Below are 24,043 nucleotides of genomic sequence, written 5' to 3' on the forward strand. Positions count from 1 at the left end.
ATGTCTATGGTGCAGTTAAAATTGGCGGGAAGGGCACTGAGAAGACATCGACTGTTTGCTGGCAGTGATGTCCAAGCACCCCCCCCACCAAGAGTCCTAAATGTCTAAGGTGCAAATAAAATCGAGGGGAGGGGCAAATCCATGCAGCGGACACAGGAGGCGGGCCACTGGCAGGTAGTCTGCAAACGCATATTTAAAAGACTGAGGCACATAATCAGTTTCTAGAGAAGTATTTCTTTTGGTTAATATGGATTCACTAATAAGGGGGAAGATTTCTTTAAAAAGTTTAGTGGGGATTGGGTCTAAGAGACAAGTGGAGGTTTTAGAAGATGTAATAACTAGAGCTGTCAGGCGATTAAAATTTTTTATCGCATTAATCGCATTGTCCATAGTTAACTCACGATTAATCACAAATTAATATGTGGCTTCATGGAATTTAGCAGTTCTACATTAATTATGAAAACAAGAATGGTAAAATTAATAGTTTTCATCAGAAATATTTAATTTTGTAACATTGTATCCAGATAAAACTTTCTTAACAATAAAAGGCTGTAACATAAAATGCCTAACAAAAGCCCAAGTGCAAGTGAAGGGCATTTTAAATTCAAAACTTCAATCAACGTTCAGTAAAATAAAATAAAAAACATCAAAAATAACATTTCCATAACACTTTCATGTTAATTTTTTGTCAGGACCAAATCTTTTCCTCCTCTGCTGAACTACAGTAATAAATGAAATAGAGATTTATCATTTCCAATGAACTTTTGTTTTTTAAAACATTAAAGACTGAGAAAAGCGGGATACTCTGTGGATAGTTTGACAGTCTGTTACTGCCGCCGCGTTCTCTGGCTGCAGCTCGATGCAGCGACGTGTCCAGCGGAGCTCACGCCATGAATATGCCGGCAGACAGACCGCTATGCTGGGGCTGGATCACGCTTAAACCTCCAGAACATTTAAAACGTCCCCCGGTGCGCTTGCTGTTCGGAACGTCGGGGGTCCGCAGCTCTCGGGACGCGGCGCCGGACACGAGCCGGTACCACCAGACGTGGTACTGGACGCGAACCGGAGCCGGGTTAGGGTGAAGGAGCTCTCCGCGTCCTGGCGCCGGGCCGGTTCTAGCAGCTCGGTGGTTGGAGACCCGCCCGTGATCTAGTGAGAGCAGCCGGAGAGTTAGAGGGCGATGAGGGACGCCTGCGCGGTGTAGAAAGGCACGTATGAGAAAATCCGCGATTAATGCGTCAAAAAAATTGTCGGCGTCAAGCACGTGTCAAGTTAACGCGACAAATCTGACAGCCCTAATAACTCGTGCTATTTCTGCTTGGTCCACAGGAGTAAAGCAGTCTAATGTTACAGACGTTTCTATGGACGCCTTCATTGATGCCTGATAGTTATTATAGCTAGGGGGGGTTGCTTCATTCAGCCGAACATAATCATCCTGCTTTAGCCAGGTTTCTGTTAGAGCTAGCAGGTTAAGTTTATTATCATTAATCAATTCATTGACTAACAGGGACTTTAAGGAAATTGATCTAATGTTTAGTAGCCCACATTTAATGACATCATAAGTTTTGTTTCTGTGATTCATTCTTTTAATTTGCCTTCCAGCACATAAGCTAACGCTAGGAACTGCTGGGCTAGCCCTGTTTGGGGTTAGCATCAGTGCTAAAGGCCGCTCAGGGGAGAGTTTTAAACTACTGCTCTCTCCCCGGGTCTCCTCTCTGAGTTGTCAGGCTGCATGGCTAAAGCTAGCAGAAATGTTTCTGGACAGAAGAGCCGCTCCGTCCAAACTGGGATGAATGCCATCTCTGCGCATGAGGCCGGGCTTTCCCCAAAACATGCTCCAGTTGTCCACGAAGCTAAAGCCATTTCTGAGCATCATTTAGCTAGCCAGCGGTTAAAAGATGAAAAGCGGATGTACATTTCATCACTGACTACGTTTGACAGAGGACCAGAGAAAACTACTGTGTCTGACACAGATTTACCAGTTTACACACCGATTCTACGTTTAATTTAAGAATCTCTGATTGTCTTTGTCGGGCGTCGTTGCCGCCAGCGTGAATTACGACCCGACGGAAGCTCACCTTACTCTTTATAATCCTATTTTCTTTTAAGATATTTTTTCTTTATCGCCAGTTATTCAAGTTAGAAACTGACCAATCAGATGCCTCAGTAAAAGCATGTGGCTCCCGCTGGCCCCGCCTCCAACGTTTGACAGATTCCTCCGTGCCGTTTTTAGTGGGAGATGTGTGGGCTTCGAACAAGCCAGAACAAGTTCACTCCTGATTGGTTGACAGTACTTCCTCTAAAAACGTGACTCAGACCGACTCGGACTAATCTCTGTCGACTGGTTGCAATCGCGGTAGACGTACCAGGAAGTGACGGCGAAGGTTCAGGCATGATTTCAGAAGGGTGGAAGGTAATGCACTTCCAATGGGGGACCTCAACGCTCGATATGTCCAGTTCTATTTAGACGGTCTAAAGTGCCTCCCCAAGCCTCCTCAGCGTGAGCAAAGTTTGTAAACAAAACCATGTGACTAAAGACCTCTTCAGTCTAGGCCAGCAGCTATAGGGGCGGGTCAAACCAGAAGAGAAGGATGGATGCGCTGCGGTCTGTAAATGCTGTCCAGGATTTTTCTCTTACTCAAACTTTGCTTTTTCTGATGGATTTTGGGCGTCTGTATGAAGGTTCAACACTTTTTACTGCAGCTTTGGTACAGCGGAGGAATCCTGCATGACGGTAACTGGAGATACGGCTACAGCTACACACGCTAACAAGTATTTGTGACGTGTAGATTGTAGGTAGAATCAACGTGGATCACGTTAAAAGTTGTTTTATTGAGCGTGAATTTATCCAAACAGATTTGAATGAGTTTCAGTGTCTCATCGTTGTGGTGTTATGACGTTGTTGTGAAGAGAATTCTGTTGGAACTACAATAGAGTTTTAAGATGACATCACGGCAGCAGCCCGCGGACGCGCCGCGTAACAAGATTAAGAAAAGAGAGTTATACGTTTTTTAGTGGCGTTGAAATAAACGTTCTAACAAGTAAACAGTTAAACCAATTATTTTCTTTTACCTAACATGACAATAACTGCTCTACATTTGTCCTCACCAATCGCCTCATTTCTAACGTGACTGTCGGGTACGGTGGCCGTTTTGGTTCAGTTTTTCCACTCTCGGTTTGTTTCATATTCAGACTGAGGAATCTCAGAGCGAACAAAAGTTCAGTCTGATTGAAAACGAACCGAGACCACCTTGAAAGATGGGTCAGAGAGCGGTTCCTGGTACAGCTGTGGTACCAAGGAAGGAGATAACTACCTCAGCACCAAAGCTCCACTGAGAAAGTGGTCGTGTGTTTGTTGTAGTCTGGGGGCGGAGCTTGCAGAACAGTGATGCTGATGTTAGCACAATACGAACCACTCCCTCCCTGACAGACTTTTTATATGTAGAATCTATGATGTTTCATGTCCACATGTTAGTGGTCCACACGGTTTCGGAGCTGCAAACACGGCACCCACAGGCTCTCGTGATCATCTCAGGGGACTTCAATCACGTCTCCCTGGATGCCCCGCTATCAACAATTTATCAGTACGTGAACTGTCCCACTCGCAGCGACAGGACGATTGATTTGTTTTATTCTAATATCAAAGATGCCTATCAGGCCACGCCCCTCCCTGCCCTCAGCAAATCAGATCACATTTTGATTTCTTTACAGCCCACATACACACCTTTGGTGAAGAGGCAGCCTCCAACAACAAGGAGCGTGAGGAGCCTGAGCTCTGAGGAGGAACTCAGAGACTGCTTTGGAAGCACAGACTGGAGCGTCCTGCTGGACCCCCATGGAGAGGACATTGAAGGAGCATCCCAGTGCATAACCGATTATATGAACTTCTGCTTGGATGCTGTTGTGCCCACAAGAACAGTCCATTGTTATCCAAATAACAAACCCTGGATAACAAGGAGAGTGAAAGTGATTTTAAATAAAAAGAAGAGGGCATTCAACAAGAAGGATCAGGAGGAAATTAAAAGGGTGCAGACAGAACTAAGGAGCTGCCTGAAGGATGCAAAAAACACCTATAAGGACAGAGTGGAGAAGAAACTGGAAAACAACAACATCAGGGAGGTGTGGGAAGGAATGAAAACGATCACAGGGTGCAACAAGACGACAAAGGTAGTGGGGGAAAGTGCTGAAAAAGCCAATGAACTGAATACCTATTTTAATAGGTTTGACATTTCATCTGACACCCCCCCCACTTCCAACACCAGCCTGGTCTGCACCACCGTGCCCGTCCCACTGCCTGTCCTCACCCCTCAGCCAGAGGAGGGCCCAGCTCCTCAGGCTGCTCCTTCCTCCATCAGCCATGATCCCTCTCTTCCAGTGTCCTCTCCATGTGATCCACGCCCTCCACCTGCAGACTGTGTTTCCCACCACATCACAGATCATCTGGTGAGGAGGGAACTGCAGAGACTGAACATGAGGAAAGCACCGGGTCCAGACAGAGTGTGTCCCAGACTCCTGAAAACGTGTGCAAACGAGCTTGGGGCTCCTCTTCAGCATCTGTTTAACCTCAGCCTGGAGTTGGGACAGGTGCCATCTTTGTGGAAGACCTCATGCATCGTTCCTCTCCCCAAAGTCAAGCATCCAAAGGAGAACAAAGACTACCGGCCTGTAGCACTGACTTCACATGTGATGAAGACCTTTGAGAGGTTGGTGCTGCAGCAGCTGAAGCCACAGGTGCAGCATGTCCAAGATCCACTGCAGTTCGCGTACAGGGAGAGAGTGGGGGTGGAGGACGCTGTCCTCTACCTGCTACACCGTACCCTCTCACACCTGGAGGAAGGAGGTGGTGCAGTGAGAATTCTGTTTTTAGATTTTTCCTGCGCCTTTAACACCATTCATCCTCACCTACTGCAGGAAAAGCTCATCAAGATGGCTGTACCACCACCCTTGGTTTCTTGGATCATGAACTACCTCACTAACAGGCTGCAATACGTCCGCATGGGGGGATTGGTCTCCAGTACCCTCAGCTGCAGTGTCGGGGCACCGCAGGGGACAGTGCTGTCTCCTCTTCTCTTCTCTCTGTATACGTCTGATTTCCGCTACAACACCGCGACCTGCCACTTGCAGAAGTTCTCAGACGATACAGCTGTTGTGGCCTACATCAAAGGAGAAGAGGACAGCGAGTACATGCGGCTGGTGGAGGACTTTGTGGACTGGTGCAGGGAGAACCAGCTGCAGCTGAATGTCCAGAAGACCAAGGAGATGGTTCTGGACTTCAGGAGGAAAGCTTCAACACCTCAGCTGCTGCACATAGAGGGAGACAGCGTGGAGAGAGTGCAGACCTACAAATACATGGGGGTCATGTTGGACCACAAGCTGGACTGGACAGTCAACACAGACCAGCTCTACAAAAAGAGCCAGTCCAGGCTGTACTTTCTCCGGAGGCTGCGCTCGTTCAACATCTGCACTAAGCTGCTGCAGATGTTCTATCAGTCTGTGGTGGCGAGCGCTCTCCTCTATGCTGCTGTGTGCTGGTGCAGCACCAGCAAGAAGAACATCTGCCGGCTCAACAAAATCATCAAGAGGGCGAGCTCTGTGGTGGGACTGAAGCTGGCTCCTGTGGAGGAGGTGGAAGAGCAGAGAACTCTGGCCGTCTTCAGGTCCATCATGAGGAATCCCTCACATCCCCTACATGAGGTCTTCACCAGCAGGAGGAGCACATTCAGCAGCAGACTGTCCCAGCGCTGCTCCACGGACAGAATGAAGAACTCTTTTGTTCCTCGCGCCATCCGGCAGTACAATTCTTTGGCTAAGCATCTGAGGAGCCTTTAATTATTTTAATCCACTAATTTTTAATCTATTTAATCTATTGATATTTAACCATTTATTCTTGTAATTTTAATTTAGTTTTTAATCTTTTAATTTTTTTTTTAATCTACGACTCCTGTTGTTCTTATTGTGCTTTATGTGTGTATGTTTTTATGATTGTCAGCAGATGACCACATTTAAATTTCCTAAGGGATTATTAAAGACCCTATCTATCTATCTAATGTAGATTCTATGATGCTTCAGAAGAAAATCTCTTAATTATTATTATTGTTTCCTCGGGTTTACACTAACGTGAACTTTGGGGCTAAAATGATGCAGAAATCTTCTCAGCTTTCTACAGTAATTTCAGAATCACGCGAGTTTTCCTCCTTTCGCGCCCTTGGGGGGTCTGTACGGTTTCAGGCTGCTGGTTCAGCTGCTGCCGTCACTTTCTGTCTTCGCCGGGGAGGGAGGGAAGTATTAAATGTGGACCCCCCCACGTGTCCCTGTGGGGGCTCCAGGAGGAAAGCTCGCGGTCACTAAGCCAGACTCAGACAGAAACGGAAGGAGGGTAAATGGGGATTAGGTGGGGGTTTAACCCCCCTCCGCCGGTCACGGAGGACTCGTTACCGAAACACGTCAACCACAACAAACCAAACCGCGCCGCAGAGCGGGGACGGGCACGCGCCGCTCACCTGCGCACAAAGTTCCCAGGAGCAGCGAACAGGTCAGCCATGAAGAAGACATGTTCCGTTCAAGGCCCCCCCTCCGTCCGCGGACATTAAAGTCGGTTCGGACCGAACATCAGTCCGGGATCCGAACGGGCCTCCGGTCCCTCCAGCAGCCTAGCCCCCACCACAGCGCGTCCACGGCCGCGACGGCGCAACAATGCTGGGCATGGATCGACGAGGACCGCCGGAGGTTCAGGGGGGACTTCCGGAACCGAACTGGGTCAGAGGCCGAACACGAGCCGGGCAGAACCTAGTGCTGGTTCCGCGGTGATTCGGTCCACCGGGATGGAAGCTGCAGCGGCGGGGGGGTCACTGATCTGCGTCCAAAATGGCTCCGAAATGGGGAAGGGGCTGCAGACCCGGATGTGTAAACACGAGTGGGGAGGGGGGGTGACCTCACCGCGGACACGCGCACGCCAGTACGCGCGGCGCGGCTCCGGGTGCAGCTTCGGCCGTTTAAGCAGCCGCACGCGCGGAGGGAGGGTCTCTGCCTAGTAGCCCCGCCCACCATGGCAGGAGACATGTGACCTCCCACCGTGAGGTCAGTGAAGCTCTGATCTACATGAGCGTGACGTCACTTCCTGATTTCAGCTTCACATCAAAACAGTAGAAATGAGGATTTTTCGAGTTTTCACAAACAGATCATATATAAATATAAAAAAGGTCTTTAATACAGAAGCACAGAAGGCTCGACTTTGCAGTAACACTGTACAATAAATGCTCTTTTCAGTTTTCATGCAGAAGCAGTGAAATGTGGGATTTATCCGAAAGTGCTGCAGAGAAACAACGGTTTCTCCAAATACTTCACATTTTTTTCATTATGTGCAGCTGATGCAACACAATAAAATTTTAAGTCGGCTGAAGTATCGGGTTTCCATAGCAACAGACAATTAGTATGAAAGGTCCCTTTCAAAGAAACTTTTCTTCCTGAAGAATGTCTTTGTAACGTGGAGAAAGAATCCATTGATGATGACAGGGTTCACTTTCTATAATAATTCAATTAAACTTTATTCATACAGCCCAAGATCACAAAACAATTGTCGCATTGGGAATCATGCTGGTAATTGGACATGTTCTCAGAGAATTACTGAGGACATTGTTGAAATTGGGATTAGGCCACACCCACAACTTCTTCTCTTTCTTGTCTTGTGGTGTCAGGACTGATGGCGTGTTGGGAACACTATGCAGTAAATGTCCTGGTTTCAGACCTGAGAGTTCTGATGGTTTATGAAACAAAACAATGACATGTTGGAGGACCAGCAGCGGGCGACTCGTCACTGCAGAGTGTTCGGCTCAGATCAGGGTCCGTTCAAAAGCAGAATGGCTACCACACAGACACAAACAGTGAAGACTGCTGTTACATCTGCTGTTTCGCTCTGTGTTAATGTCTTTGTATTGAAATACATTTTTACAATCATTTGTTTGTTACTTGAAATTTCCATCCATCCATCTTATATCTATGCATCCATTTTCTATCCATCTTCCATCCATCCATCCATCTTTCATCCATTCATCCATCTATCTATCTTCTGGACAGGTTAATCCTGGACAGGATTATTCTGGACAGGTTCATTACAAACAGGTTATCATGGAGCCACACACACTCATATTCACACAGAGGGACAATTTAAACTCATCAATCAGCCTATGAAGAGTGTTTCTGGACTGCGGGAGAAACCTGAAGTCCTTGAAGAAAACCCACTCCTGAACCAGAGAACATCAAAACCCCACACAGACAGATCCAACTGGGACCCCAACTCGGACCTTCTGGCTGCAAGGCGACAGTGCTGACCACTACACCAGAGTAAGGCTCTGAAATCTGTTTCTTGGTTAACAATGCCAATCTCTCTCATTTTTGAGTCAAAAAGGGGGTTCTTTAGCTAGTTTTTCATCTGGTTCTTCAGCTTGTTCTCCAGCAGCTTCCTCAGCTGGTTCTTCAGTTAATTCTTTAGCTGGTTCTTTAGCTGGTTTCCCAGTTGCTCTCTTTACTCAATCAGAACTTACCAAACCAAAATCCCTTCATCTCATTATTTATTTGTTCACACATTTTCATCAACAGGCCGGTGTACATTAATATCGAAATTCACCCTCTAAAATCACAAAAATTGATCTCTCCCCCTCTTTTTGCTTTTCGTAAACTATTCAAAAACAGACAATAACATCACCTGATGACTTCTGTCTTTAAAGTCTTAGAAATTCAGAGTACAGGAACTTCATCTAAGAACAACCTTTTGTGTTTTGCGTCTTTGCCTTCTTTTCTAGGAGCTGCTCAGAAAATCCCAGAAGACAAAAAGTCCACAGAGATGTGCTGATGTAAACCAAAATGATGTTTGGTGGCCTGCAAACAAGTCAGAATAAAAACCAACCTCTGGGTTTTATGAACTGCAAACATTTTCACGAAGTTTTGGATGAAGACACTAGGGGGCAGCAGAGCATAATGTGGTTGATGTGGTCTCTGATAGAAGTGAAACTCAAGTGTTTCAGATTTTTGGTTGGTCATCTTCTTTGCTCTCACATTTTACTGTCAGAACATTTAAACTCAGCCTGAATCCATGAAGAATGGCTGCTCAACCGTCGTTTTTTAACAGCGCTCCATGTGGAGTCTGTAGTTCAGATAACAGTCACAGTTATCTGAACTACAGAGCTGCAGGTTTTTCTACCAACACATGATGTTAAGCTAGAGCTGCACTCTTAAATATCCAGAGAAAGGGACTGTGGGTTTTTACTGTTTTACACTCCCTTCTCTTAAGGACAAAGTGAACCAAACACCATCTGACATTTGCTTCATCTTTATTGTCAGCTGTCAGAGGCGGATGGGAGCTAGCTTCAGAAGTAGTTAGCCACCCTGCGCACAGACTGGATGTTGGGATTCTCCGCCTGCCAGTCCAGAGGCGAGCAGAAGTCTCCTCGCTCAACCACGTACATCCGACCGCGGTAGTTTGGTTCCTCGTACAACACCCACCTGGAAGGTAAACATCAAGAAAAATCTCCAGAGAATATTAAACATATTTAAAAATAAATGTATTTAAAAACACAATAGTTAAAAAGCCAATACAAATTAATTAAAACGGGAGGATAAAAAGAAAGCTCCTCCAGTGTTGCCAAATACTGGATCTAAAACAAATGGCACTAAACCTGATGTTGTGTATGGACATAATAAGAGTGTTTTTAGTGGAGTCCAGCCTACAAATGAACTTGAATATGAGGTTGCGCAGTAGAGCTTGAAAGATGTTAATTCTGTTAAAAACAAACAGCTCACTTGCACTCGTCCATCTAGGCTTCCTTAAAACTACTCTTAAAGCATCATTATATGCCACCTGCAGCTTTCTCATCCTGGCTGTTTTGTAGTTCACCCAAAGATATGCAGTGTACATTGGGGAACAAAAAGCCTTAAACAAAGTCAGCTTGACACCTTCTGTACAAAAGCCAAAGTTTCGTGAGAGCGTGTTGGCTTGGCCATACAACACTCAACACTGTCTGTAGATATCATCATCATCAGTGATTTCCTCAATGAGTACATGCCCGAGATACTTTATTCTATCAGAACATGCAAGTACAGAAATAGAACTAAGAGCTACAAACATGTCAAATTCACTTTTATTAGAGCTAAAGAACGAGAGCTGGAATTCCTGAAATTCTTTACACACAGACTTAAAGAAATAAAGACCTGTTCTGAACACACTGCAACTGGATCGGCTCTGGAGCGGACACCAGTTTTGGCTTAACTTGAAAAGTGCGAGAGGCACTGAGACTGCATCCAAGGTGCGGTCAGACCTCTACGATCTGACCTCCATGGTCCGACCTCTGCGGTCTCCGCCTCCCTATTGGTTACACAATACGTGAAGTTTGAAGAGTTTGAGTCCAAAGACGCTGCGGGAATTTCCCAGGAGGGGAGCAGAGACGAAGCACACACCGCCCCGTCGGTAACACACACACAGACACATCCCCACACACTCGCACACACACTCCACAACAGACAGTGAGCTAAAGGCTGGTTCCACCAGTTCCTGAATCTCTACCAATTGAATAGTGATCATCTGCATGGAGAAATGTCATCAGCTGACTCAGAAAATATCCTGATAATCAAAGAGGATAATTATCATCCAGAGCAGGTGGCCTTATGGATGAAACCGGCACATTCTGTATGGAGATGCTCTTTAACTCTTTAACTGATGAACTAGGAAGAACACTCCTGGTTTTAAGCATAGACTGTAAAAAAATTGGACTTCTGGAGCCATGAGGTCTCCCATTGGAAATGCATTACCTCCACTCCTCATGAAAGTAGGCTGCCGCTTTCACCGTCACTTCCTGAAACGTCTATCACCATATTGCAAACGTCTGCAACCCATCTTCAGCGATTGGTCTGAGTCTCTGTGAGTCATAGCTGAGTCATGAATCTACAGGAAGTACTGTCACCAATCTGGAGTGAGTTTATTGTGAGTCCCCGCCTCTTTCCACGCCTCGACCACGAGACCGCGGATGTAAACAGCTTCTAGTATAATAACGCCGGAGAATTGTACAAGTCATTGTTGAAGCCTTTGAGGGAGAACCATTCCAACATTTGATTCTGTCAGCGGTCCTTTGGGATTTACTTACATTTATTCCTTTTTGTCGAGATAAAAGGAGCATTTGGGTGACATCACTGCAGAGCGGCGCGCGGCCCCCCCCTCAGCAGCAGCTTGTTACTTCACATGCGCGGCCAGGTTACAGTCTGATCAGATGCACGTGAGAAGCGCGTTCAGCAGTATTTAAAATAAATAACCATCCTAACAAGTGAACAGCTGGATCTTTTTCTGTTTAAAATACGTCCAGGTCCTTTCAAGTTTGTCTCGCGCTCCTCAGACGGCTGCGTCTAATTCAGGCTGAAGCTGGAAAAGTGAAGAAGATGAAACTTTGGTTGGTGATTTTATGGAGGAGCTGTACCATTCCGTATGATACTCAACTTATTATTTATAAGCTACAACAAGTAAAATAAAGAAAAACGAACGTTAAACAAACAAAAAAGTCCAAAGCACATAACCTCAGAGTGAAATCTATTTCTACAGAGTAAATCCTCATCTAAAAATGGAAGGAGGGGGGTTGTTCAGTCTAGTTCTTATATACAGTTAATGTTTTTCAAGGCACAGAGTGACAGTTTTCATCTGTCATAAAGAACGCTGCTGATCTGAATAATAAACCTCTTTATGTTGAGCAATACTCCAATGTTCTTTAAAAAATGTTTACAAAGCATGGTCAGAAGTGTTTATGAAAGGGATGGATCGGTAAGAGACATTCTTTGGCCATGGGGGGGTCTCTGTATCCGTGGATGTCTCTGGTCCCTAACACCCGTCAATATGGGGGGGTTTCTGTACTTCCTGTATAAATGGCATGTTATCACATGAACCTACGTGAGTTCAGGGTGTTGCGAGGTCACCTGCAGAACCTGTAGCTGCAGCAGAACTGCAGACACCCGTATCAATGTGAGTCTACTGTAGCTATACCGCTCTGGCTCTGGTGCAGACGCCGGAGCGTAGTGGAGCGATGCAGGGGGATCCCGGAGTGACAGTTAGAAGGTGTGGTGACTCCACACAGATTCAGCTGGTATGCAGAGATACTTACGCTCCATCTCCATAAACCCTGAGGGAGTTGATGCAGGTTTTGGTCAGACCTCTGGCCTGCAGAAACGGACAGTCGTCGCTTAGCTCCACACACTGACCGCTGAACTGGTCCCCCTCATACAGCTCCAGCCGGTAGTGCTGTCCGTGCTGAGGAGGAGAACATGCCTGAGAAACTGCTTTCTCTGGTGGAGGAGGGGTCTGCTGGTGTGTGTGTACATGAACATGTGTGTGTACATGAACGTGTGTAAATGAACATGTGTGTGTACATGAACATGTGTGTACATGGACATGTGTGTAGATGGACATGTGTGTACATGGACATGTTTGTGTACATAAACATGTGTGTAAATGAACATGTGTGTACATAAACATGCGTGTGTAAATGAACATGTGTGTGTACATAAACATGTGTGTACATGGACATGTGTGTATATGAACATGTGTGTAGATGGACATGTGTGTATATGAACATGTGTGTATATGAACATGTGTGTACATGAACATGTGTGTGTATGAACATGTGTGTATATGAACATGTGTGTAGATGGACATGTGTGTACGTGGACATGTGTGTACATAAACATGTGTGTGTACATGGACATGTGTGTATATAAACATGTTTGTGTACATGAACATGTTTGTGTACATGAACATGTGTGTAAATGAACATGTGTGTGTACATAAACATGTGTGTACATGGACATGTGTGTATATGAACATGTTTGTGTACATGAACATGTGTGTAAATGAACATGTATGTACATGAACATGTGCGTACATGAACATGTGTGTACATAAAAATGTGTGTACATGGACATGTGTGTACATGAACATGTGTGTGTACATGGACATGTGTGTAAATGAACATGTGTGTGTACATAAAAATGTGTGTACATGGACATGTGTGTAAATGAACATGTGTGTGTACATAAAAATGTGTGTATATAAACATGTTTGTGTACATGAACATGTTTGTGTACATGAACATGTGTGTAAATGAACATGTGTGTGTACATAAAAATGTGTGTACATGGACATGTGTGTAAATGAACATGTATGTACATGAACATGTGCGTACATGGACATGTGTGTACATGAACATGTGCGTACATGGACATGTGTGTACATGGACATGTGTGTACATGAACATGTGCGTACATGGACATGTGTGTACATGAACATGTGCGTACATGGACATGTGTGCGTGATGTGTTTCATTCCATGTTAGTTGTTCCTCTGAACTCTGAACGTACTCAGGACGATATTTTTGTCACATTAAATCTCCTACTCTGCAGCATCTTTGCAGCAAAACTCCCGCGTGTTTTTAGAAATATGTTATTTCAGTGTTTTGAGGGTTTTCTGCCCCCCTCATCCTCCACTGTGACTCCTACCATCCTGATTGGTCTGCAGGAGCCCATGTGATCATTGTGGGAATTCCAGCGCTGGAATTCGGGGTACTCTCCGTGCTCCAGGATGTACTGTTGACCCTTGAAGTCTGGGTGGTCAAAGCAGACGAAGGCGCCGCTCTCCACGCGAACAGAGTTCACCCTGTTCATGAACCCGCGGTCCTGGAAGTTGTCGCATTCGCTGCAGAGCTCCAGTTTCCTCCCCGTGAAGCATTTGCCCTCGTAGAGGACGATCTATTTCCATAGAGGAAGTAGTCAGAGTCCGTCTGAGGAAAGAGCCTGCTGACAGACCATAATACTTCTGCTGTCGTACTCACCTTTCCTGAGTACTGAGACATTTCCACCTGCAACTCCTCCAAAATCCTCACAGTCTAAGTGAGGAAACTTGGACTGGCAGATTTATACAGACAGAGCAGCAGTTTGGGGGGCGGGAACAACAAAAGTGCCACAATGGGGGGGTTAGACGTTCTGCCAAATGGGCAGATTCCCCTGGATGAGCCGCTGCTGATATCGGAGTTTGTCTCTGAGGGAAACAAAGCAACGGACCAGATTCTGCTTTGATTGAGCGCTCACGTGGACGGCACGCATCACCGTCCAACACAAACCCAGTCCAGGTGAGAAAACAGCTCCGGCAGAGGTCAGAGGTCAGGACAAGCCAATCAGGCAGCAGCAACAGTCAAGTGTGTGTGGCTGGAGACGGAGCAGCAGAGCTGCTTCCATCCACAGACCATCAACTCAAGACCTCAGAGAGCAACTCAGAAATGTCAGGTTTTTCTCTTCAGTTTCTCTACAGAAACTACAGATCAACTCAGCTGATGAACGGCCCCCCCAGACCCAAAGTGACTGCAGAAACCTCAAAGGTTTCAGAGGAGAGTCTAGGGTGCCGTCGTCTGTGGGGGAGGAGCTTCAAAACGCTCCGTCTGTTTCCTGATGACTCCTCTGACCCCCCAACCTCTGCAGAACAGCCCCCCTTTCAGAGTTTAGCTGGTGATGTTTGAAACGATTGACCGCTGCCTTCAGAGGGAACGGGATCACGTGAGTCGGGTCAGAATCCAGAAAGAGCAAACATGCGTGGACAAACACTGACAGAAACCTCTGAGGGGAGGCTGCTGAGCATGATGGGAAACTTGACCTCTGAACCCAGACAAAGTCCAAACTTCAGCAGACAGAACTCTGCACGGAGCGTCGATAGAGGAAGAAACTCATCTCAGCTGGTGAGTCTGTGTTCTCCTGACTTCAACATCAAACTAACCCCCCCTTCAAAAAACTTTTGATTCTTTCAGATAAATCATAAATCATGTGTTTTTCTCTTCAACAGTCTCCTTCCTCAGTCTAAAGTCTTTATTCTCTGTGAACTGTGACCATCTTGTCTGAAAGGGTCTTATCAATAAAGTTTATTTTATTCAAACGGTTTCAGAGCGCCTGGAACCATGAAACTGCTGGTTGTTGTTTCCGCCATCGCCCTGCTGTGTGCCGCCGGTGAGTCCCCTGCAGGGCTGCTTTCTTTCCCCGTCAAACATTTGACCTTTTCTGCTGGGGGACGGGGACAGGTGAGGCTCTGAACTGCCACCGCTGCACCCCCACGAAGGCGGGGGAGAGCTGCCGCCTGTCCGTGGAGACGTGTAAGGCAGGGAAGGACGCCTGCGCCGCCGCCTCCTTCCTCAGAGCGCCGTGTGAGTTTTCCCGTCAGAGTCGGCTCGCGCTGAAAAGGTGACATTATGGGCTGAACCTGTCCCCCCCCACAGATGGGCGGTACCAGAAGTGCATGGCTCTGTCTGACTGCCGCATGCTGCAGATGAACGCGTACATCCAGATCAGCTGCTGCAGCGAGGACATGTGCAACACGCTGTGATCCTGCAGTCTGTCAATAAAAGGCTTGAGGATGGGGGCGGAGCCTCTGTCACTCATAGCAATAACACCCCCTACAGAACCACGTCTCACTTTAATGATTACAATCAAAAACAGTTTGTACAACATCTTGAACTTTAGAAAATGGGTTGGGGGAGTAGAAAAAGAGCTGCTCGGCGGATGCAGACGCCTCAGAACAACATCTGATCCCTCTGCATCAGCTCCAAGCAGAGACATGAGGGATTGTGGGTAGTATGCACGCACCCTCCATCTCACCAAACAAATGCTGACAATGACAGAGGTGAACACTGATAAATAGCAGTGGGCTGAGAGACACTATTGGGTATTGGGGCTCTGTGGGAGGAGTCAGCGGAGGGGAGGGTTGCCGGCTCGCCTTCAAGTAACGGGATATCCCAGTGCAGTGTCCTGTGTGTTGACTAGACGGCGCTACATCACAGCGCAAGAGGTTTTCCCCGGCTGCACGCTGCCGTCCATCTTTTCTGCCTCCAGGATCATCCTCCGGAAAACTTCCACCGCCGTCTGAGAACAGAAGGAAACGCCGTCACGCTCACCACACTCAAACCTCCCGTGATAGAGGGAGGGGGTGACAGGAAACAGCACCAGAAACACGACTGAAAGACACCATCCGTTCAAACAAACCCTTGATTTTTATGCTGAAACTTTCATGTTTTCTGACAAAAACGTCCAGAACCCCTAACCCTTCAGAAGGTCGGCACCTTGATGCCGGAGCCCTCGCTAAATACACAACTTTAATATTATAAGTAAATGGATCAGAGCTAGTTTTATTATTTTTATTTATCAAACATCAGTAATATTATTATTACTGTAGATTGATACTTGAAACTCAGCAGTAAGGAGTTGGATTGGGGGGTTAAACCACCAAATGGTGCCTTAGTGCAGCTTCATCTGAAGCTCACCAATACCCAGAGGAGGGGTCAAATGTGGAGAACAAAGTTCACACACCGAGGTATCTGACAACTAATAAGACTTTAAGTATGGGTTAGCATGGGTTAGTATGGGTTAGCCTGGGATAGTATGGGTTAGTATGGGATAGTATGGGTTAGCATAGGTAAGTATGGGTTAGCCTGGGATAGTATGGGATAGTATGGGTTAGTATGGGATAGTATGGGTTAGCCTAGGTCAGTATGGGTTAGCCTGGGATAGTATGGGATAGTATGGGTTAGTATGGGATAGTATGGGTTAGCCTAGGTTAGTAGGGGTTAGCCTGGGATAGTATGGGTTAGTATGGGATAGTATGGGTTAGCATAGGTAAGTATGGGTTAGCCTGGGATAGTATGGGATAGTATGGGTTAGTATGGGATAGTATGGGTTAGTATGGGATAGTATGGATTAGCCTAGGTTAGTATGGGTTAGCCTGGGATAGTATGGGTTAGCGTAGGTTAGTATGGGTTAGCCTGGGATAGTATGGGATAGTATGGGTTAGCATAGGTTAGTATGGGTTAGCCTGGGATAGTAGGGGTTAGTATGGGATAGTATGGGTTAGCATAGGTTAGTATGGGTTAGCCTGGGATAGTATGGGTTAGTATGGGATAGTATGGGTTAGTATGGGATAGTATAGGTTAGTATGGACTAGTATGGGTTAGCCTGGGATAGTATAGGTTAGTATGGGATAGGGCTGGGCGATAAAACGATAATTATCGTTATTGCGATATTACTTTTTTTCCGATAGTGAAATGAGTCTATTGCGATAAACTTTCGTTTTAAATGAACACGGGAGAGCCGCGCTTCTTCGTCTTCTGACGGAGCGGCTGATTCTAGGAGCCCATACTGAGAGGGGGGGGGCACGGAGGCCCGAATGATGAAAAAAGGACACAACAGAAAACATTATTTCAGTAAACCAATAACCAATATATAATCGCAAATACTTTTATTTTTAATGTCAAGGTAACGATGTTTATATATTTTGTTTTGGAAACGTCGTCACCGGACCCCCCTCCTCTACATTGAAAATGGTTCGGTCCGACAGGGTTATCCTTCAGCCGTTTGTGACCGACAGATCCACAGAGTGTGAGGGAGAGAAGACACGCTTTAAAATCAGGAGTTTAAACACCTGATTTAGAGGAGAACCTCCATGAAAAAAGAAAAAAGGAGACAGTCTGTCTATTGCTGCGGGTCACGTGTCACGCGGGGCTGAAAGAGGAGAGACTGTGCATGCTAGTAACAGCCGCGCGCAGGGGGGCGGGGACTCGATTGTGGCTGTGGAGTTTAGAGTTTGAGGGTTTTGTTAAAATATTAACCAAAAGCTTTTGTATAGAGCTTCAAATTAGAAAAATTTGTTGTTTTATTGTGTATCAATAATGAATTTGTTAGTTACATTTGTGCCGTTTATGCTCATTTCTTAATGAGGTGATCTAATAATAGTAAAATAAACTTGTTTTTAACGACTCCTGACATGACACTAAATGAAGAGATCTTATGTGTTTGATCAATCCTCCAACATGTACACATGTCAGATGACTGAGTGAAATGATGATTAAATCTATTATCAGAACTGTTTATTTTAAGTTTACATGTTATTATCTTCTGCTGCACAGCAGTACCTATAGTTTATGTTCAGAAGAAATTAGAAAATAATATAAAAATAACTGCAATATATTTGCTGCTTTAGAACAATGTTTTTAAGACTTAATTGTAATTTAAAAGGAACTTCTATGTGCTGCAGTCAGATTAAAATAAATCAGAAATTCTGTACAGCCTATTGAAAACATACCACCGTTATGGTTTAACTATTGTGTACATTATGTATATGTACAATATTTATTAGAATTATTTAAATCTTCCTCACAGTTAGTTTCAATACTACAGTTAATACAAAAAATAATGAAAGTTTAATTTGAACTAAGATTTAATGGGGGGGGGGGCAAAGTTAAGGTGTAAAAATCTGAAGTCCTAAAGCTCTTTGCAATAAAGATTCCTTTGATTTTTTGATTATTTGATTTATATCGTTTTTAATATCATTATCGCACAAAATGAAAAAAAGATATCGCAATATGAAAATTCCCATATCGCCCAGCCGTAGTATGGACTAGTATGGGTTAGCCTGGAATAGTATGGGTTAGCCTGGGATAGTATGGGTTAGTATGGACTAGTATGGGTTAGCCTGGGATAGTATGAGTTAGCATGGGATTGTATGGGTTAGCATGGGATTGTATGGGTTAGCATAGATGGTATGGGTTAGAATGGCTAGTATGGGTTAGCATGGCTAGTATGGGTTAGCATGAGATAGTTTGAGTTAGCAAGGCTAGTGTGGGTTTGCATGGCTAGTATGGGATAGCATGGATACTATGGGTTACCATGGCTAGTATAGGTTAGTCTTACTAGTATAGAAACCTGAATCCTCGGAGCAAATCAGTAAGGAGGAAGATCATTACGGTCCTCACCTCTGGAACAGCCTGCTGGAGAGCCTCAGGGCCGCACAGACCGTAGAGGTTTTTAAGAAGAGGCTCAAGACAACCCTTTTTAATCTGGCTTTGACAAGACTTTTCTAGTTGATGAATTTTGTCTTGTCTTCTTTTATCTTTTTTTTTACTTTGATGTGAATCATTTCATAGTTAATTTATGAATTAATTTATAATTTTAATCTACTAACCATGTTTTTATCATTATCATATTTATATTATTTATGCATTTTTTATTGATTTTAATGCTTATTATTCATTTTAAACTCAAGTCTTTCCTCACGGGGATCCTTTGTTCTGGAGCTCCACCTGTGGGGGGGTTGTTGCTGCGGTGCCTGTTCTCATTGGGGCAGCTGGGTTCCAGCTCTGTAGAGCGGGCCCTGCGCTGGGCGGGCGCTGTGACGATGCCCCCCCATGGTCAGGCGGGGTCTTGAATAAATGGATCCTCTTAATTTCGTTTCTACAAAGTCGTACTGAGATTGTTTCATTAGATCTGCAGTTTTTACTCTTTGTTCAGTTTTATTGACAAGGGTCCTATTGGGGGAGCTTGGGGGGTGGGTGGGGGGGCTGGGGAAGAGAGGGATGTTAATTTTGTGTGTCTTTGTGTGAATTTGTTTCTAAACACTGTGTTTTTTGTGTTTTTAATTTGTATTTTATTTGCTTTTATGTTAAGTGCTTTGTGCTTCGGCGAAATGAAAAGCGCTGTTCAAATTAATAGTTTAAACTGTTCGATCATGCTTCCTCTTCCAGCCTCTTCTAGTCAAAGGAGGTTGTGGCGTTTTAGCTTCAGCCGAAGCAGAGTCTGCCATTAGTCAGCCTGGAGCAGACTGTAGGAGAGATCTTATTTGTGGACCCTCTGCACACATGTAGAACTTCCACAGAGATCATCCACCCTGCACAGCCAGCTGACCACAGGGAGGAAGAACTGAGCTTTCACACTGCACTGTTTGGTCCACACAACAGCTGCTTCCCTCGGAGGTCTCGGTGGTGTGGGTTCCGGACCTTGCTCTTAAGAACTAGTCCTCTAAAAACACTCCACCAGTGGGTGTGCCTGGCCGGGCCTTGTTCACATCACTCCTCCGGGACCTCCGTTTCTCTGAGGAGCCCCCCTCCTCGGCGGGGGTGGGCGGCCCCTGCCTTGCTCCCCCCTGGAACTTTCGCGGCGGGGGCGGGCGGTTGTCTGGAGCATGGGGGTGGGTCTCCGTTGGGGGGCCCTGGCTTGTACCTGGGGTGGGGTGGGGAGATGCTCGGCACTGCTGGGTGGTGGTAGTAAGCTGTTCTTCTTGGGTTGCGGGGCTCTCCGAGGGTGGGGTTCCGCGTTGGCCCTCCTGCCGCGGTGGGGGGGCTGCTCCTCTGGCTGGGCTGGGGCCTGTACTCTCTGTGCTCCTGTGCCTTCCTGCTCTCGGGTGTGGGGGGCCTCTGCGGTGGTCCCATATGCCCTGGTCTGGGTGCTTGGCGGGATTGCCCGGTGGGCGGTCTCTCTCCGCAGCTCCATGGCCGGTGTTGTGGGGTCCGGGGGATTGCTGGCTAGACCCCCCCGCCGGGGCAGCTAACCCCTAACCCTACCCTTCCCCCTGAGTACATTCCATCACCATCCACCTCAGTGAAACATAAACGCTCACCTGAGCACAGGTATCAGCTCACCTTAGCACTAACCGTTTGTGTGACAGAATGAAAGTCTTTATCTGAATGGGTTTGTATGATGGAGTGTGTGAGCTGCTGTTACAGTTGTATTGAGTACATTATGTTTAGTTTAAATGTGGAGACTATTTTACCCAACAGGTGTGTTTGTAACTACAGAGTGTGTGTGTAGACAGGCCCCGCCCATTCTAGTTTACAATTTAGACCTGGTTATTTTTTTTATGTTGTTTCCCTCTGTTGCCATCTTCTTTTCTTTTATTTATATTGATCAGAGATCAATATAAATAAAGTTTAGCATGAAAGACAACAGGGGTTTATACTCAATAAATCCCTGTTGTGACAGTAAAATCTGACCAACACAAGAAGCTCTCAGTCCACATCTGTTGGCAGGACAAGGTAATTTTTTTTTTTTTTAAAGAAATGGTTAAAGAGAGGCAGTACCAGAGCCGAGAATCAGACCCCTAACCCTAAATGTAGCAGTTCCAGAAAGTTTGGCTCGCTCAGACATGAAACCAAAATCAGACCCAACAGGAGTCCAAGTTCTCAAACTCTAGAGTAAGAATAACCGAACAAGACAGGTGGAGGCTGGCTCCGCCCACAGCTGAAATCTGAAAATCCAGTTGGTTATCATGACTGGAGCTGCAGATCATGACATGTGACTGACACGGTTTGACCAATCACGACATTCAACTGAAATTCCTGGATTCAGCCTGTAGGGGGCAGCACACAAATGGTTTTCGAGTATTATTATTAGAATTAAACAAGTTTATTTTAAATTGACCAACAGACAGCACTTTTTAAGCCTCATTTGTAGAGCTCAACAGTTTAGGGTTTGTTACCTTTAAAGAATAACAGCAGAGTGACCAACTTTCAGAAGTTTCAGGAGAAAACCTGACAGGCTTGGTTCTGATTCTGAGGTCAAAAAGTTGCAGCTGACTGAATAGTTCTGAAGGAGGGTGTGAGTTTGCATCACCTGGTTCTCTTTAGCCGAGGACTCCATGAAGGCGGCGTTCCAGGACTCAGCCAGCGCTTTTCCCTCCTCACAGCTGATGACCCTGAAGAAAAAGGCTCACGTTTGCTTTGTGGTTGTATTTTGATTCAGAGAAAGCGTAACATTTACAAAGACTGAAGGCAGATATGAAGGAAAGGCCTTAAAGCCCTGAGGCCTCAGCAGGAACGTCTAAGGTAAACTTGCTGAAGTCGAGACGTACCGTTCCATGTGCAGGTCGTTCTTATTACCAACGAGCATGATAGGAACTCTGCAGGGAGGACAGAGTCAGATGAACTGATTACAAATACTCAATAGTGAGTAAAGGACAATACTTACTGAACTTTTCCCACCATATCCAAGAGTTTTTCATGGATAACTTGAACAACTTCAAAGCTGAAAGAGGCAGAAAACACTTTGTCATTCTGAGACATTCAGCCATGAAACCGTAGAAGACCGTAGAGCAGGTACCTTTTATTAGAGGTTACGGAGTAGACCAGAATGTAACCATTGATGTCTATGGAGTAAGTCTGCGGGAAGATGGAGTACTCATCCTGAAACATTTGAAGACAAAACACAAATATAACAAACTCCAACACACTGAGAGATGAGCAGAGTCGCCGCTCGTACCTGACCTGCCGTGTCCACCAGCTGGAGGTGGTACTCCTGTCCGTTTATGGTGATCATTTTGGTAAATGCTGTGGAATGGCAGAAAACAAAGAATCACTGAAAATAAAAGAGATTATCTTTAGTGGAAAGTCTTTTTTCTACAAACATTTGAGTTGATTCAATGCAGAGTCCCCGTCCGGCCTGCACATCTCACCTGGACCCTCAGGTAAGCATTGACTCAGACCTTAAAGCTGGTTGAATCTTTGCATACCTGCACTCCTCATGTTCTACCATAAGCTCCTTTGGGTTACTTCCCACCAAGCGGACTCTTGACTCCTCCCACATACAATGGGAAGTCTTTCTGAGAATCTCATCAGTCTCTGCTGTGGTTCCTGACAGCAGCCGTACAGGAACCACAGAAAATGTTCTTCACTTCAGAATTACTTTTGTTCCAGCCTCAACTTTACCCAAAAGCAGTTGAGATAGGCTCCAGTCACCCCGTGACCCCGACCAGGAACAAGCGTGTTGAGGAAATTTGACGGATCAATGAATGTTTCTATAATGTTGAGTGTGTTCTAGGTCCTGTTTTTGGTAGTCTGGTGTTCAGGTACCAGCAGGTGCAACAATCTGATTTTTGTGACCGTAGTTATTAAAATGTGTTTTCTTCACAGTGAGCAGAAACAGCCAGAGACCTCATGTCCCTGCGACTTGCAGACCTGAGACACTAGATGTCATGACTGTCATGAGAACAGCTCTGATGTTCCACATGGTCACTTCCTCAGGTTAGTGGTTAAAAACAACCAGTCCCCATGAGCTACAGGTTTGATAACAGCAGCATCAACATGAGCTTGCGTTCTGCAGAGGCATGAATGCCTTCAGCTAAAAAACAGCAGAAGATGATTAAAGCCCGAACGGCAGAATCTGGACTGAAGCTGTGGAGCCGATTCCTTCACAGAAGAGTTTAGGAGTGGAGTGGACCTGATGAAGACCCCTGAGTCTTCAGTCTGGAAGTGAACTGTTGTTCTTTAGTGACAATTTGTCTTGAAGTTGAGTCATCAGGATCTGGAGGCGTTTTTGAATTGAACGGGGGGTGGGGGGGTGTCTGTAGTTCGTTTGTGATAGAATTCGTCCTCTGTCTGCACTCAACATCATCTCACTTTTTAAAATAATAGTTTTTCTTTGTAAAATAAAGTAATAATTTATCTGTCCCTGTCTGGTAACATCACAGCTCTGGAGGAGATCTGCATGGAGGAATGGACCAGAGAAAACCTCCTGAAGACCTGCAGGAAACCTTTGACCTCTCATGACCATCCAAGAGTTTATGTTAAACTATTTAGTCAAACTTTTGATTTTCTGCTGATGTTTATTTTCCATCATAACCTTCAAATAATTCTAAAACCAGACTGAGTTTCTGGATTATTTCCCTCATTCTGACTCTCATAGTTGAAGTGTTTGTCGGACGTAAATCACAGAACAAACAGATCAGATCAGATCAGATCAGAAAAATAGAGCAAACTCCCCTTTTCATGTAGAACTTTCACAAATGGTGAAACATCAAAGATCCAAATTTTCTAATCCTGCTGCTCTGTCTCCATGGAAACCAAACGCCCCCCCCCACCCCGTTACAAAGGGCTCAATGGGGCGGGGGGGGGGGGTGTCCCAGCAGAACAAAATGTACCTGAAGCTGCTGCGGGACCGCAGACCCGCATGGAACCTTCCGGTCATAAATCCCCCCCCCCCTCTCCTCCCACTGCATCAAAGTGTTGCGTGAAGCCGCGGTTCTGAAGGTCCAGACACTCACTGTTCTCTATGGTGGGGTCGTAGGAGTCCACGAACTGGCCCTCCACGAACTGGATGGTCAGAGAAGACTTTCCTGCGGAGCAAACAGACAGCATCCCCTAAACATCCCATAATGAGCGGGCGCGTGCGCGCAGGCCTCCGCGGATGCTGATGGGCCCGCCGTTGCGCCCCGGGGCGG

The 24,043-nt window shown here is 45.8% G+C and overlaps 4 protein-coding genes across 4 annotated transcripts in view; 1 reads left to right on the forward strand and 3 right to left on the reverse strand.

Annotated features, from left to right (window-relative positions):
• The window catches only part of LOC112141895 (activin receptor type-2B), a 24,258-nt gene extending 17,243 nt beyond the window's left edge, over nt 1–7,015 (reverse strand). The window contains exon 1 of the mRNA XM_024265097.2: nt 6,501–7,015. Coding sequence (XP_024120865.1) covers nt 6,501–6,552 — 52 coding nt within the window. The 5' untranslated portion in view covers nt 6,553–7,015. The remainder of the gene's footprint in view (nt 1–6,500) is intronic.
• Nucleotides 7,016–9,309: 2,294 nt separating this feature from the next.
• Nucleotides 9,310–14,009, reverse strand: LOC112141896 (gamma-crystallin N-A). The gene is made up of 4 exons (XM_024265099.2): nt 13,857–14,009; nt 13,525–13,773; nt 12,135–12,280; nt 9,310–9,498 (listed from the first exon to the last, which is right to left on the reverse strand). The coding sequence occupies exons 1-4, from the start codon at nt 13,875–13,877 to the stop codon at nt 9,363–9,365; spliced, it is 552 nt and encodes a 183-aa protein (XP_024120867.1). The 5' UTR covers nt 13,878–14,009; the 3' UTR covers nt 9,310–9,362.
• A 647-nt stretch (nt 14,010–14,656) lies between these two features.
• Nucleotides 14,657–15,466, forward strand: ly97.3 (lymphocyte antigen 97, tandem duplicate 3). The gene is made up of 4 exons (XM_024265101.2): nt 14,657–14,753; nt 14,957–15,018; nt 15,090–15,212; nt 15,285–15,466. The coding sequence occupies exons 2-4, from the start codon at nt 14,970–14,972 to the stop codon at nt 15,389–15,391; spliced, it is 279 nt and encodes a 92-aa protein (XP_024120869.1). The 5' UTR covers nt 14,657–14,753; nt 14,957–14,969; the 3' UTR covers nt 15,392–15,466.
• LOC112141897 (GTP-binding protein Rheb) lies at nt 15,463–24,022 on the reverse strand. Its single transcript, XM_024265100.1, has 7 exons — nt 23,867–24,022; nt 22,087–22,154; nt 21,928–22,010; nt 21,796–21,852; nt 21,680–21,727; nt 21,442–21,523; nt 15,463–15,927 (listed from the first exon to the last, which is right to left on the reverse strand). Exons 1-7 carry the CDS (start codon nt 23,958–23,960, stop codon nt 15,835–15,837), a joined length of 525 nt encoding a protein of 174 aa, XP_024120868.1. The 5' UTR covers nt 23,961–24,022; the 3' UTR covers nt 15,463–15,834.
• Between the last annotated feature and the right edge of the window lie 21 nt (nt 24,023–24,043).

Source organism: Oryzias melastigma, linkage group LG17 (assembly GCF_002922805.2).
Source record: "Oryzias melastigma strain HK-1 linkage group LG17, ASM292280v2, whole genome shotgun sequence".
NCBI lineage: Eukaryota > Metazoa > Chordata > Actinopteri > Beloniformes > Adrianichthyidae > Oryzias > Oryzias melastigma.

Bases quoted from the DNA above. Each gene is read 5' to 3' on its own strand.
- LOC112141896 (XM_024265099.2), bottom strand. From the start codon at position 13,877: ATGTCTCAGTACTCAGGAAAG. The intron at 13,774-13,856 runs GTGAGTACGACA...CTATGGAAATAG, and splicing joins TGTCTCAGTACTCAGGAAAG to ATCGTCCTCTACGAGGGCAA. The intron at 12,281-13,524 runs GTAGGAGTCACA...TCTCCTCCTCAG, and splicing joins CCTGCAGACCAATCAGGATG to CACGGACAGCACTACCGGCT.
- ly97.3 (XM_024265101.2), top strand. From the start codon at position 14,970: ATGAAACTGCTGGTTGTTGTTTCCGCCATCGCCCTGCTGTGTGCCGCC. The intron at 15,019-15,089 runs GTGAGTCCCCTG...GGACGGGGACAG, and splicing joins CGCCCTGCTGTGTGCCGCCG to GTGAGGCTCTGAACTGCCAC. The intron at 15,213-15,284 runs GTGAGTTTTCCC...CCCCCCCCACAG, and splicing joins CTCCTTCCTCAGAGCGCCGT to ATGGGCGGTACCAGAAGTGC.
- LOC112141897 (XM_024265100.1), bottom strand. From the start codon at position 23,960: ATGCTGTCTGTTTGCTCCGCAGGAAAGTCTTCTCTGACCATCCAGTTC. The intron at 21,853-21,927 runs GTACCTGCTCTA...TGCCTCTTTCAG, and splicing joins TCCGTAACCTCTAATAAAAG to CTTTGAAGTTGTTCAAGTTA. The intron at 21,728-21,795 runs GTAAGTATTGTC...TCCTCCCTGCAG, and splicing joins GATATGGTGGGAAAAGTTCA to AGTTCCTATCATGCTCGTTG.